Source organism: Ambystoma mexicanum, chromosome 8, assembly GCF_040938575.1.
Source record: "Ambystoma mexicanum isolate Mex_15411 chromosome 8, UKY_AmexF1_1, whole genome shotgun sequence".
Taxonomy (NCBI): Eukaryota; Metazoa; Chordata; class Amphibia; order Caudata; family Ambystomatidae; genus Ambystoma; species Ambystoma mexicanum.
The window spans coordinates 45,969,645-45,984,374 of record NC_090929.1 but is presented as its reverse complement, the minus strand read 5'-3'; the positions used below and the strand labels follow the sequence as shown (position 1 = coordinate 45,984,374).

The 14,730-nt window shown below is 48.9% G+C and overlaps 1 protein-coding gene across 7 annotated transcripts in view; it reads right to left on the bottom strand.

Annotated features, from left to right (window-relative positions):
• Window positions 1–14,730, bottom strand: part of GPR107 (G protein-coupled receptor 107) — a 387,352-nt gene that overhangs the window by 123,904 nt on the left and 248,718 nt on the right. For all 7 annotated transcript variants that reach the window (XR_011268468.1, XR_011268470.1, XR_011268471.1 and 4 more), the window contains exons 15-16: window positions 4,726–4,775; window positions 4,238–4,321 (exon numbers count right to left, since the gene is read on the bottom strand). Coding sequence is in view for 1 of the 7 variants with exons in the window: in XM_069609259.1 (XP_069465360.1) it covers window positions 4,238–4,321; window positions 4,726–4,775 (134 nt within the window). In the remaining 6 variants the exon portion in view is untranslated. The remainder of the gene's footprint in view (window positions 1–4,237; window positions 4,322–4,725; window positions 4,776–14,730) is intronic.

Genomic DNA, 14,730 nt, shown 5'->3' with positions numbered 1-14,730 from the left:
CACTTGGTGAATACCCTGGGCGCCGACTTCAAACTGAATGGAAGGGCCTTGAACTGGTAGTGCCGCCCCTGGACCACAAATCTGAGAAACTGTGTCCTTTTAGAATGGGGTTGTGAAAGTAAGCATCCTCCAAATCCAACGACGACAGAAGTCGCCTTAGTCCAGCTGTCCCAGGACGTGCTGGAGGGTGACCATCCGGAACTTCTGGGCCTTGATGCATTTGTTTAACCGACGCAGGTCCAGGATGGGTCGCCAACCGCCTGTCTTGTTTCTGACGAGGAAGTATCGTGAGTACACTCCGGAGCCCCGGAGCCTCTTTGGGACGAGCTTGATGGCTCCTTTCTTCAGCATCGCCCTTACTTCCAGCAGCAGTTGAGGGACGGGGTTTTCCTTCCTGGCCATGGGAGGAATGCAGGGGCACTTTAGAAATTTGAGAGTGTGCCCATGGGCCAGGGCATCCAGCACCCAACAGTCAGTGGAGATGGACTCCCACACGCTGATGAACTTTGCCAGCCGGCCTCCCACCGGGGTGCTCATGTGGGGGCCCGACGCTACGGCCGGTTCAGTCCTGCTTGGCAGAGGGCTTGCCGCCTTGGCGACGACGAGATCCTCCCGACTTGCCACGTCCTCTGTAGGCCTCTTGCGACGAGGAGCGAGCCGCCTGGCGGTACGTCGAGGAGCCACCGCCGAATCCTTTGGAGGCACCTTGCTTGCCTCCGGAGTTCCGAAAGGGCAGCCGTCGTTGCTGCAAAACTCCAAAGGCCCGAGCGGTCTCAGTGTCGGTCTTGATGGCCTGTAGAGATTCGTCTACTGTCTTTCCAAACAGGTTGTTCCCGTTGAAGGGCATGTTCAAAACTTTGGTTTGCACGTCCTGACGGAAATCGCCACCCCCGTCGCCGAAGGCAAACACTTTTGCCCAACTGGCGGAATCCGGTGGCAGCAATGTCCGTGGCCACAGTTATGGCGTGGGCCGACGCCACCTCACCTTCCTGTAAGATCTCCATGGCCTAAGCCCTCTTGTCGTTCGGGAGGAAGTCCAGCAGGGGAGTGATCTTAAACCACAACTCCCTGTCATAGTGGGCCACAATCGCTAGGGGGTTGGCCGCCTCGATTGTCGTCGCCTCAGACGAGATGACTCGTCCCATGGCATCCAGTTTCTTCCCCTCACCGTCCGGTGGGGAGGTCAAAGTTGAAGCCGTCGCCCCCGCCTCTTTCTTCTTGGCCGATGCCGAGACGACCAAATCCGGGGTCGGATGCGCCCTAAGGCACCAAGGGGCGGAATCCGGGACCCGGTACTTCTCGTACCGGTCCCTCTTGGCGGGCGTCGTGGACGGGTTCTTCAGGAGAGACAGCCCTTCCTCCCAGATGTCAAGTAACGGGACCAAGAGGACCGTCTTCCTCTTGACCTCACACCGTTGATAGAGGAAGCCTTCCTCCTTCTGTTCTTCGGGGCAGAGCTGGAAAAGCTCGGATGCCCTGGCAATCGTGGCGTGGAAGGAGCCAATTTCGTCGGGCGGTGAGGCCCGAGGGGGTGGTGATGGCAGGCCCATCCCGTCGTCACCACCGTCTACATCCGTCCCTGTCGTGGCCGTATCCGTTCCCGTTTCCTCCCTAGGATCAGGGGAAGGCAATGAAGGCTGAGAGGGCTGAGAGGGCCGCAAAGGCTGGAAGGGCGGGAGGGGGTGGGGGGGATGAACTCTCCTCCACTTGCCTGGAGGGCTTCCCGACGGTCCCAGTTCTGCTGCGTCGTCCGTCGGGGGTAAGGGTAACCTCGTCCTTATCTCCGTACATAAGGCTTGGATTGCCATTAAGATGCCCCCCCACCCCTGCCCGAGTTGTCCTGAGGCTCGGGCATCGGCTGCACAGGCTTGTCGGCGCCACCGTTGCTCTCTTCGTCCGCCTCTTCGGGATTCCTCACGTGGGACCGGACCTCCTCGAACCCGTTGAGGACCTTCACGAGTCCAACCAGCTCCTCTTCAGTTGCTGAATCCGTGTCCGTGATGGCCACCGCCCCCCCTTTTTCCATCGGGGGTCTTATCGATGGGCTGAAAAGAGGATTCCCTCCACGGTGGCAGGGAAACTCTGGGCCCCAAGTTCGCCTCCACTGGGGTACCCTCCACAGGCTTTGCCAGGGCCGCCACGATTCCCTCGATAGACGCCTTAGCCGGGGGAATCAAGGCCTTCACCACCTTGGGCGCGCTTGAGGCCTTCACCTTGGGGGGAGGGTCACTGCCTCGCTCCCCTCTCGGCTGACTCCTAGGAGATCAATCGGGGCCTCTCCAGAAGCTAGCCGGGTTCTCAGATTTTCTCTTCCCCGAGCCAGAGCCTTGGCTCGTGGTTGATGGCGTCGGTGAAAGTGCACCCTGCCTGGCAGCCGACGAGCCCGACCCTTCGGCGCTCCCGGTGCCCGCGGACTCGCTGTGCTTTGCCTTCTGTTGGGCCCCCATCACCGGGGCGCCCTCACAGGACTTAGAAGACCGCTTGGACTTCTTCTCACCTTCTGGGCCCTTCTCCAGCCAGCTGATGAGGCGGATCCGACGATCCCTCAGTCCGTCCGACAAGTTCTTGCAAAACGCACAGTCCTTCTCCACGTGTTGTCTTCATGAAGGCAGTAGAGACATCTCGAATGCGCATCCTCCTTGAAAACATACTGTAATCCGCATCGAGGACAGTTCCTGAACAGCTTGGATCCGGGTGTCGAGCTTCCCTTGTCCTGGGCCATGTCCACGAGGTAGGCCTCAGATCTTCTGGAATCCTCCAAGCACAACTCGATGAAACTTCTTCCTTGAGGGGCGTAGAAAATTCTGAAACGGTTCCACGTTGATCAGAAGTAGAAACGGTGGAGCTTGAAGCTCGATTAACCGAACAAATGAGATTAAACTCTTTGAAAAAACACAAAACGCAGTAAAAACTCAAGAGCTATAGCACGCGGACTCCCAACACTTGAATGTGCGGTAGAAATCTGAGGATGGCTGCCAGGGGAGGGGCCTAGGGAGAGGGCAGTCATTGGCTGGGTGCAATATGACCCAGAGACCAGCGATTGGTTACTACTAAGAAAGACAGATCAGAAACGAAACAGATACTGAATTTTTTTCTTTAACGAGGATTCCCAGCCTGACGACGGGTAATATTCATGAGCATGTGAATCCATGCCAGACCCTAATGCTGGAGAAAAGAGGATCACAGAAAGGGAAAACACTCAGATTTCAGTGGCGTTCTCAGTCTTGCAGTGGTCAATTCACTACTATTACTGTATAAGATTCAGAGGCATTTCAGGTTAATGCTGGAGAGAGGATAACCCCGATCTATTGTTCTGACTGCAGTGAACACACAAGGACGATTTTGCCACTGCTGTTGCAGAAAGTCATGGGAAACCCTGCCCTCACCCCAGCCATGACACTTGTGGCTGAAACTCCAAAACAGCATGAATAGTAAGTAATTGCGTCAGTAGCGGGATTGGCCTCCACTTGGAACATCCCCTGTCTGAGGGTCATGTTTCCGGTCAGAGTACTTAAGGTAATTAGATACCTCCCTTAAACAGAAGGCAAAACGGAGCAGAATTGTGTTGAATCTTGACAGTATAAAGAGCTTGCACAGCTATGATTCAGTAGAACTGTGGAAGGGTTCATCTTCCCGTGTCATATTTGGCAAATACAGAAGTAGCCGCTAAATGAAGTCATGTACCACATTATCAGCAACTCAACCGTTCATCGTGCATAACAGCACAGGAAATGCATCATAACGCTCAGCCCTACAGATAAGGGGTCTATCAGCCACTTTTATTCCCTAAAAATAGGCAAATGCCCCCAAAAAATAAAGATGGGTAGTAACAATACTCCCAACAAATAGGAAACGCACACGTAGGACCTTGTGCCCCGCTTTCACCCACACAGCTCCATGGATATGTTTGGACCAGTAGTGCACGTAGCACAACATGAAGAAACTTACTGCCTAATTTGAAGAAGTAAACATGTAACTTTTAATGTGTATGAATAACTAAGTGCAAAGGAATTATTATTGCAAAAACATTTCCGTTTTCCAGTGAAAACATTTTCACTTGCTTATAAAATAATCCTATTGGGACTTGTACTTACATTTTACTCCCTACAAAATCATTTTACCCTCAACTCTAAAATATAGGGAGTAAAATACCCTCAGGTACCTTGTGACGTTCGTGCCCTGTTCACATCTCACACGCTCACCCACCACTTCATAGCCATATGGCTGCCCCTCATACCTCGTAGAGCCACTTCCACTGGAAAGGCACAATAATCTTGATGAGGATGGCAATAATTCGGGTGCAGTAAATGTAACAGACAATCTGAAAAAGAAAGCAGACAAACCAGAAGCACTCATGAAACTGGGGGCAGTACAGAAAATATAGTAGAATGGTCTGTACTGAAGCAAGCGTGCATTGCCGGGCTCAGTTGTAGCATTATACAGACAGTGTATGCGATATATAACCAGGTCACAGCACAGCTCATGTACTGCCATACATACACATTCATACATACTAACAGGCATGAGCCGCAACAGCATTAGCCCACAGGTGCATGTGAAAGCAAGAGCATGAATAGCTCTATCCCACCAGTGCATGTACTCCATGGCTCTGTATAGCATTAGGAATGCAAAGCACAGATCCTACGCATCTTTCCTGCTGCAAATGGCGACTATAGGATCCCCGTCCCAGCGCTCACGGCATGAGCAACACAACTCCCGACTTACCATGACATAGTAATGCCGGAACAGCTTGAGCTTGGCCAGGTTTATTGCAGCTGTAGGAGGGGGAAGAAACAAGGAACACTTAGTGACAGAGGGCAAAGAAAGCAGAACATGTTTGATGTGTACTCGTGGATCCAGATAAGTTGAGGCTCATAAGGGATTTTATGAAGGGTAAGAAAAGCTTTAATGACTGGCATACATTTTGGCTAGTAAAAATGGATTTGAACAAAATAGGCATTTTTCTTGCAATCCACACATTTATAGTTAGCAATGCTTAATCATAAATATGAAGCGAGCGTAGAAGAAACAATACTTTTCATCAGGATGTCTCGCTGTGTAAGGTGCTGCTCAAGCCAGTCTGAAGGCATCTGCTGGGAAGCGGGAGCGATCGTCTGGGATCGAGCTGGGGTTTGTAACAGTGCGACCTCGAAAGGAGCCTCTGCGCTGATATCTGCAGTACCAGATGCACATTAGGGCAACAGAAAGGGCATGCTAGGATTTCTAACTTTGAATTGCTAATTGGGAGCTGTGGACCGGATGACATACTGAGAAGAACCCCACGTGGAAGACGACGGAAAGGAGGAGCTGGGACCAATGACCTGGCATCCAGCTACGTAGATTTGTACCTTATGCGATGTACGTCAACTGACACGCGTTTCACCTTTAAAAAGTAATGCTTGTACTAATTTTGGCAGAGTGCTGCATGGCAGCTGAGTTTTTTGCCATCACTTACTTGGTTTTATGAGAATAAACCTTGTACTCCTTGCAAGAGGTATGCTGGGCCTTCTTCCCTACTGGGTTGTATTTTTTTTGGTGTGAGTGTTGAGGGGCTTCTCTACACATCACCTGAGCAGTGCATGTGCCATAATGTCCAACTCGTGTGTTGGAGACATTTTTCAATAGACCTCTAGTGAGGGGTGTCCAGAAAGCTGGCCTAATAGGAGAAAGGAAGGTCCAAAGATTTATTTATTGTGCATTTTTAAGGCGCTTATACATCAAGACATTGTGTTTCAAAGCGTCCACAGAGCAAGGGAGGGAACATAGGCAATATATAAGTAGATGATCAGGCAAAAGGGGCAGTCCTACTAGGCCTTGTGAGCATTCGGAACGTGCAAGTTTAGGGAGAGAGCGCGGGATGGGGGAAGGGGTAAGTGCTAGGAGTTCCACAGAGGGAAGTGCAGAGGAGTCAGTTGTGCGCAATGATAAGTGCATTGCAGAGATTGCTTGATCACTTACCATTAGCTAGTGAAGGCTTGTGAAACACAAGCCGGTGGGTGCCTGAAAGCAAGTACTGGGATGGTCCGGAAGACTGAAGGCGATTGGGTGGAAGGCAGGGACCCAGAGAACGATTTTCAGTGATTTGTCTGCGGCTGAAAGTACTGCGGGCGAAAAGTTTGCATGAGAAAGGGGCGAACTACCAAAAGTTTGCACCTTTCTCATGCAAACATAAACTCATCCCCATAACACACCCACCACCCACACCCCCAACATAAACAAACCCCACTTACCCTCATCTACACGCTGGGTTCCTACAGCACCAGTTCCCTTTCACTTCCGTGATCGGGAACCGGCGCTGCAGGGCCCTTTTCTTTTTTTTTTTTTAATGCAAGGCTGTGGGGGTGTCCCCCGCAGCTCCCGCTCACTATACCACAAAGTATAGTTTTTTTACACAAAGCTACCAACAAAGGTTCGATGCTCGAGCCTTTGGTGGTAGCATTTTTAGAACTTTTGGTCATTGCGACGATTTATTTTCGGTAAAATTGGCCTAGACCCAGAGAACACAAGGTCCCAGGTCACCAATCTCAGCGATTGAGGAGTATTGGCACGGGATTGAGAGGGGGAAGGAGGAGGTGAAGAGGAGAGTCTTGAGGAGCTTCTGGAATTTGAGGCGGTCCAGCTCAAGAAAGAGAGGAAGGTGCAGGTTGTTCCAGAGGAGGGAGGCAGCAGAGGAGCACGATCTGCCACCAGTTCGCTGCTTAGAAAAGCACCTGACACGGAGCGATTTGGAGCCGGAGAACACAAGGATCTGGAAGTAAGGTATTTGGTGAGAGCAAGTTGTAGATAGATTGGTCCATGCCCCAGACAGCCTTATGGATGATGCAGAGGAATTTGATCCTTCCAACAACCGGGAGCCAGTAGAGAGATTTTAGGGCTGAGAGATACGGTCCATGGGCTTGAGGCCAAGGAGAAGTCTAGCAGCCCTATTCTGGACAAACCGGAGGGGGTGGAGAAAGGTGGAGGGTAGATTAAGAAAGAGGAACACTCTGTAGCAGAGCCGTCAAGCATGACTCTTGGGAGGGGTTGAGATCTCACAAGCCAAGACACTATACATAAACTGAAATATAAACTCTTTAATAAAGTACAGCACATAAACGTAAGTGACTAATAAGAGCCAAGCAGACCATTTAAAAAAAAAATACAAGGGCTTTAGCCAAGACCACACCACCCCTGAAACCAACAACGGGGTCGCAACATGGGGGCAGAATGCTGTACACATTACAAGATAAAGGATTACTAGACGCAGGTAAGTACATACACATTGAGTCACAGATTCACAATATGGAAACACAGGAACTGTGTTTCCTACAACCTCCAGTACACAGGCAACACCAACACAGGAGTGCATGAATGGTGTTAGAAGAAGGGTTAAAAAACAAAGGCAGACCATAATAGCCAATCCAAAAATGATAAATAAAATTAAAGCAACACGATATTGGCCCAAAATGCAGGTCGTAGATCACTCGCAACCTGGAACACCTAACCGGATCAATAACGGATAGAAAAGATCCAATGTAATCCTTGGGCAAAGGGTAAGCTGCCGCGATGTATTATTCTAATATAGTTAATGAAACACTGGTATAGCCTACAAATCGTCAAAATGCTAAAAAAGAGAAAAAAAAAATCTAAAGAAAAAATTCCAGGGTGGGCCCACGAAAAATGTCACTGTCCTGGTAAGTACCAACTAGTGTCCTGTTCGTTCAGCAGACTTTTAGGAATTCACAAACGTTTTTTCAGAGAACTGAACAAATTGATTCGGCTAGCCACAGTGATGGGGAACAGTAAGTTAAGTTTCCCCCCCTTTAGCCCACAGGAGCAGAAGAGACAACTGGCCCAAGGGGGCATCAGCGGAGACCCCAAGAGAGGTTTAAGCCCAGGATTCAAAAACCAACAGGACAGGAACAGCTGGTGGAAGAGAGCCCAGCCCCGCTACTGACCATAAAAAACGGTGTGAAAGCGGTGCAGGGGAGGGAGGAACCACAAAACCCCACTACTCCCATTCCCAGGGACCCCCCCCCCCCCTTGAAGAAAATATAAGGACTCTGGAATCCAGGGACAAGTACTCCTGTGAAAAATGTGGCCCAAGAACAGCGGAAGAAACAGGCAGTCCGGCCAGCAAGGATGACTGCAGGGACACAAAGGCAGAACCCAGGATGGGATGCCGGGTCTAGCCAGCACGGCCCCACCAGGTCAGCAGCAGCAGCTCATCTCAGCATCCGACTTACACAATCAGGTGTAGATCCGAGGAACCCAGGCGGCCTCCCAGGCCGGGCCGGATCTCACCAGAGCACACAAAGGCCAAAACTAAAGGGTCAGTATCGGGAGGTTAAAAAAAAAACAAAACACATTAGTAATCCAATGGCTACCACACGAGTGCACTGGGCTACTTAATCAAGAAAAAGGACTACGCCGCCGGTGAAGCCGAAACTAAAATCACAGCGGTCACAAGTCGGTTCTATGTTCTTTCATCCAGGGCTTTTTTTTTTTAAGACTTTTTTTAACCGAAATGTTTTGCTTAAAAACGCCATCGAAAAATGTGTATTTTGGCGGTCCCTCCCCACCCCCGCAAGCACCACCTCCCCTATTGGTTTTACTAATCCCGACCCCCCTAGACCCCCTCCCCCCCCCCCCAACACCTTATATGCCCCCCTATATTTTTCGATGTTTGTTTCCGACAAAACATTTTCCTAAAAAACCCATCGAAAAAATAGCAGTCGATGAAAGAACGGTATACGGACCAGTCTACTCCACAAATCACTTGTAGGGCGATCAAATCACATGGGACCAAAACGGGGTGCTTAGAAAAAGCAGCCTGCCATGGTAGCCGCATGGGCTACTAAAGGCAGCACATCCGTAAAAGAGTTGCAAGGGCGGGTGGACTAAACTAAATCCAAGGGAGCCAGCAGAGACGCGAGGATCCGAAAGTTAGGGAGCCAGACTCCAAACATGGAATTCTGTCCCAACGCCAAGCATACCAGTTACTCTCTACCTGGCTTTGCTGGGACTAAGTGGCTGATGTCATGGAGTGCCCAGTGATTGACTTTCCATGGGCTCGGCCGCAGCTGCCGAGGGTTAGCCAGAGGGGAACACAATAGGAAAAGATGGAGAACTGAAAAGATCGAGGTAATTAAAAAGAAAGCAATGCAATGGAAAGCAAATTGACTGAGCTAAGGCAAATAAGAACAAAGAAAGGCTACAGTTAAAAAAAAAAAAAAAAATGAACAAAGGTGGCCCATCCTAATAAAAATGGATTCTGACGTCGCATAGACATTCATAGCCCAAGGGCTAAATATCAAAGAAAAATAAGAAAGCTTGCATCACTGAGTAACATATCTACAACAAACTCACACGGACGCCAACTAAACTAAACGGGCCCAGGCATATGGATGGCAGGAGCCATTCGTGCCCGCCTCATAAGGGGAATTGCAACGCCAGTGATGAATCCGACCTAGAAGTAAAAAAAAAAAAAAAAAAAAAGCTAAAGCGATCAAACAAGATCCCGGGGCCATTGTGTGTGTAACCCAGGAAATCAGAATGGACTTGCTGGAAATGGTAGACGTCACACACAGCTCACTGACTGTCAATTTTAAAGGTCACAACGTCCAGAAGAGAGGAGCGCAAGCAGTCACGGAAGCACTGCTGTGTGCTCGCCTACTCCATGCTTTCTATTCCATACGCAAAGAGGCCGCGAGGGCCAACATTGCCTCAGTTGCTCTCAGCCCTACAGATAAAGGGGTGTATCAGCCACTTTTACTCCCTAAAAATTGGCAAATGCTCCCCAAAAATCAATATAGGGAGTACAAATACTCTCAATACTAAAATGGGAAATGGACAGAGGCACTTGTGCCCCTGCTTTACCCCAAAGAGATCCATGGATGCGTTTGGACCAGTAGTTCATTTAGTAGCACAGGAAGAAACTAGAATTATTGAAGAGGTCAAATGTATCTTTTAATGCCCATGAATAACTCAGTGCCAAGAAGCATTTCTCTCAAAAACATTGTTTTACAGTTGAACATATTTTCACTCGTTTATAAGATACTCCCATTTGGGTGGGGACTCGTTTTTACTCCCTAAAAAACTCCAACTTCTTCAAAATCCTATCTGGAGCACTGGTCGCTCTGCCCAGCGACAAGCTCTGGTCTACAGTCTGTACAAATCAGGCCTGGTACAGAACCACCAATCCTTCAGGTGAATTCAATGGCAGTACATTGGCTCCTGCCTAGGTAGATCAGGGAGGCCCCAGTTGGACTATGGAAAACGAGGAGTGATGGCCCAAGCTGGTCCAGGTCCAAGTGTCATGGATACCCTCGGCCATAAGCCACAAGGTGTTAGGGCAGAATTCCATTTTTGGTGTCCCTTTGCCATTCCTCTCCACTCTTTGTTGCTTTCTTGGCTTTTAGACTGTTCTTTTAATATCAAAAGGGTTTCTATGGAAGTCCCCCTGGCATGGCAATCTTTTTTGGATGTTCCCCAGTAGCCCACATGGCTACCATGTACGGTTTTTTAAGCACCCCTTTTGGTCCCTGGATGTGTTTTCTCACAGTGCATCAGGGAGAAGATTAGTTGTAATTTGTTTTTTGGCCACACCAGACTGCAGCATTTTTACCACTGTAGCCAAATGCCACATGTGGTTGCAATTTGGGTACTGGTGCCTTTTACTCACCTTGGCCCTTTTGTTTGTGGCCTTTCATTTCTTTGCCTGGGCCAGGGGGACAACAGCCAAAATGGCAGTTCCGCCTATGTGGGCTCTCTGGACCCACCATTGTATTTTCTATTTATTTTATTTGCAGAGGAGCAGGTAGGCATTCTCACCAGTTCCCGCCCCCCCCCCCCTCCCTCACTGCCGTCATACTGGAACAGTCGGAGAAGAGCAATACATGGGACCCCCCTGCATTGCTCCCATGCAGCATCAAGTGGACGAGAGACGTCATGCACTCAGACAGCCACACAGAACCTACCCTAGCAGTGAAAGCGTGGAAGAATGTTGCATGGAAGTATGCTACATGGAAGGATGTCACCTGCCAAGATGTCAGAGTGCATCAAAGAATATTATGGATGGACGTTAAAGGGAAATCTGGCAAGGACAAAGGGATGTCATGAAAAAGATATATGAACCCATGTTCAAACGATATGAAAATACTTTAAAGTAACTATGTCACTGAAGCACTAAGAGCAACATGTCCTAAAAAGCTTAAGTAATGGTGGATCTCAAGAAGATGAAGTAACTTACTGACCAATAACTAAATAAGCAGTAACGCATAGAAGCTTGCTATAGGGGAATATATAACGTGGCAAGGATGGCCATAATAGGAAAATGGATGCTGGCTCACGTTGAACTTAACCAAGCTTCCTCAGAGACAGGCCGAGGCTGTAGAATCAGGAGATGCGGAACAGCAGCTGCTGTGTGTGCAGACCGGACGATGGGTAAAGGTTGGCCTAGAGTTAAGGATGCTATTTCGAGGGATAAGCACAGAGCACAAAGGGAGTCCATGGATCAGCTTTGAATGTGGGACATTCTTCATAAATGAAAGAAGAAGAAAACATCTGTGAGAGCCAAACTGCTGGTCAATTAAAAGTATACAAAGTTAGATATGAGAGAGTTAGCAAGTCTCTAGAGGCCAAGAGGAGCAACAGCACCTTGCATAATTAAATCAAATAGCAGCCAATAGAAGGGTGAAATGGACAAATTCATGATCTCTTCACATGTGACTCAGAAGTGGAAAGAAAAAAAAATAAATAATGACCATTCATTAGAGCAAGCTAAGATAGTGGTGTGCTCACATTCCTTTGAATGTTCCAGGATAGTGAACAGGCAACAGAGTCAGCTACAAACGGAAACCTTTGGCTGATGGCCTACCGATAAGATGCTGGGCTAATTGGAAAACCGGGGAGTAGTTTGACAGGATTCAAACACTTCCATTTCTTTTCATGTACGTGCTACTAAGGAGGCAAAAGTCCAAGGTTGGGATAGAATGCCAACCAATCAGTGCAGTCGAGGGACAACCTAAAATGCAATGTAGCACAGACCAATCCACTGTTTTGTCTGATATAAATCAGTACTATATGTATTTAGAGGTAGTTCAAGGCGTGCCCTACAGATAAGGGGCAGCCAATGATGAACTAATCCTTCTATGTTCTACAAGTAGATTTGTTCCCTTAACCAATCCCTTGATTGGTTTTGTACTTTGCCACGTAGAATGATGTCATAGATGACACATATTGGTGTCTAAGACCTTCATGTAATCCAGCTGCTATGAGAACGTACTTCAGTCCAATGTCCGAGTTCTCCCTACTTTATTACATGGACAATAAAGTAGAACTCTGCCATATTCTTGGAGTCTGTCTGATTATTTGGTTTAAGACCATTATTGTAATCCCATCTAGCACAGACGCTTCAAGGTGCTAGAGCACATTGTTTAAAGCGCAAACCTAGCTCGAGAGCAGCAGAGCACTGTACAGAGTGCGCGTAGCCTGCATTTGGGCTGCCATCTTTCAATAGTAGCGCTGTACTGTGAGGTCTGTGCGTCAGTATGGGCGTACATTGGAATTAGTCCTTGGTCAGGTTTTGAATAAAGAGCAACGTTTTTAGAGATTTGTAAAATTGGAGAATTGTGGGGGCATTTCACGGTGACACCGGGATAGAGTTCCAGAGGGTGGGTGCATGACAAGAGAAGGATTATTTGGTGGTCCTCTCTTGCAGACAAATTGTGATTAAACTCAGTGGGTCAATTTGCTGCACGAGATGTGTGTGCCACCAGATATGTGGAGCTTAGCCGCCAGGTACGCTGGTGTGCTACTCTTGACTGCTTTGTAGATGATGCATGCAGAAGCCAATCGCGTAGGATGGGGTTAATTCAGAGGAGCAAAGTGAGCAGCTTGGAGTCCTGTCAGGAGAGCATTTCCCCCCATTGATGTGCAAGACCACAACGGCCTGCACTACGGTCCGAAGTGCTGCAGCAGGATGAAGGGTAGAGATTCTAAGCCAGGTTATTTGGGCCTTCTTGGCTGTTTCTGGAAGGAGAGGTTGCCGTCAATGGTGAAGCCTAAGGATTTTGCTGAGTCAAGTTATCGATCAAATCCTTCTAGGCGCATATCATTGAGCCATTGTGCGACAAGTTATTTTTTAGCAGACGCACCTGCCTCTTGGGGCACTGGGGTGTGGGGGAGTGCATAAAACTTTGGAGGCTTGTGGTAAAACATACCCGTTAGACTGCAGGAAAGATGGGCTGCTCCTTAGAAAGCGGAATGCTGCCGTCCAGGGTGGGCCCTGTCCTTATTAGGCAGCGCCTGTCTGTCCGTGTTGGATGAAACCCTCGTTAGGTGCCTCTTCTGCTTCTCTGACGTTGCATGCTGGAACGCCAAACTTCCGATGCTCCCCTGAGCATTCCTGCCCCTGTGGTATTTACTGGACTGAAAGTGAGAGCCCATCAGCTGCCCGGCTGGACCTTGAGCAGCTGTTGCTTTAGCATCTGGACTTGCTCCACCAGGACACACTTTATATCTCCTGCTGCCCGTGCAATCCCTTTCTTCTCGGAGCCACCTAGACCCTCAAGCTTCTGTGATGCTGTGGTGCCCTCCGTCATCAGTGATATGCAGAGGGATCTCCTACATCTGGGTCCTGGTCCCATCACCTGCAGGATCTATACTATTGGGCACCAGTGCCCCGATGAAGTGACTTGCCAGACCCAAGCCGAACCTGAAACTACCCTGTACATTCGCACTTCCTGGGCCATTTCTGGCAGCTTCAGCCACTAGTCCTGTCCTCTATGGTTCGGTCCTCTGGCACTAGATGCCAAGGGTTTTCTGTATCCCCACACATGCAAGCACAAGCCTTTGATCCTTTTCCAGGCCTCTGGTACTAGAGCTTGGGTCTGGAGCTCTTCCAGCAGGGCCCCACAGACTCCCCAACCAGGTGCCTGCTGCCTCGCTCGCACCCATAGACTACTCTTGGCTTGGCCTCATTACCCTGCATGGGCAATCATTCTGACAGTCCATAGAAGGAACTATAGCCTTTACTTAACTAAATTGTAATTTCCCCAAAAACTACTATATCCGTTCTTCGGCCCAATTTGTAGATATTGTAAAACTATGCATCGATTCTTAGTAAAATGGGCATAATGGCATTTTGAGTTCCGGGACCCATTTGCTGTACGGGCGGAGGGCAGTTTGGTGGGGGGAGTGGGAGGCTATGTGCACAATTGATGGGGGAATTCCAAAGAACACATGCACAACTGATGCATGAAGTCATCACAGCAGGAACACGTACACAGGACACCAGTTAACACCTAGATTACAGTGCTAGGAATCCATCGGTGCAGGAAGACTGAGAATTCTGGCTGTGGCTATAGGGCAATTCTGGGCTGGAAGTAATTACTGGAAGCACATCTTGGAAGTCATCAGCATGTGCTGGAAGGACATTCGGGAAAAGCTGGTCTTTCAGCCGCAGATTTGTATTTTATTGATTTATAAAGCGCCTTACGCCAAAGCGCTGTACAAAGAACATGATACATAAAACATGAACGATAAACTGTTGAAGCATAACAATATGAATCAAACGACAAAACAATGGAAAGAACAACTGAAAGGGGGGAAGAAGGGACAGGTTGGGGTGGAGTGAAGGAGGAGGGCAAGAGGGGGAACAGAAGGGAGGAAAAAGGGGGTAGAGGAGGGGAGGGAGAGAGTCAGGGAAAGAAGGGGGGAAGTGGAAGGGGGTAGGGGATTCAAGGAGGA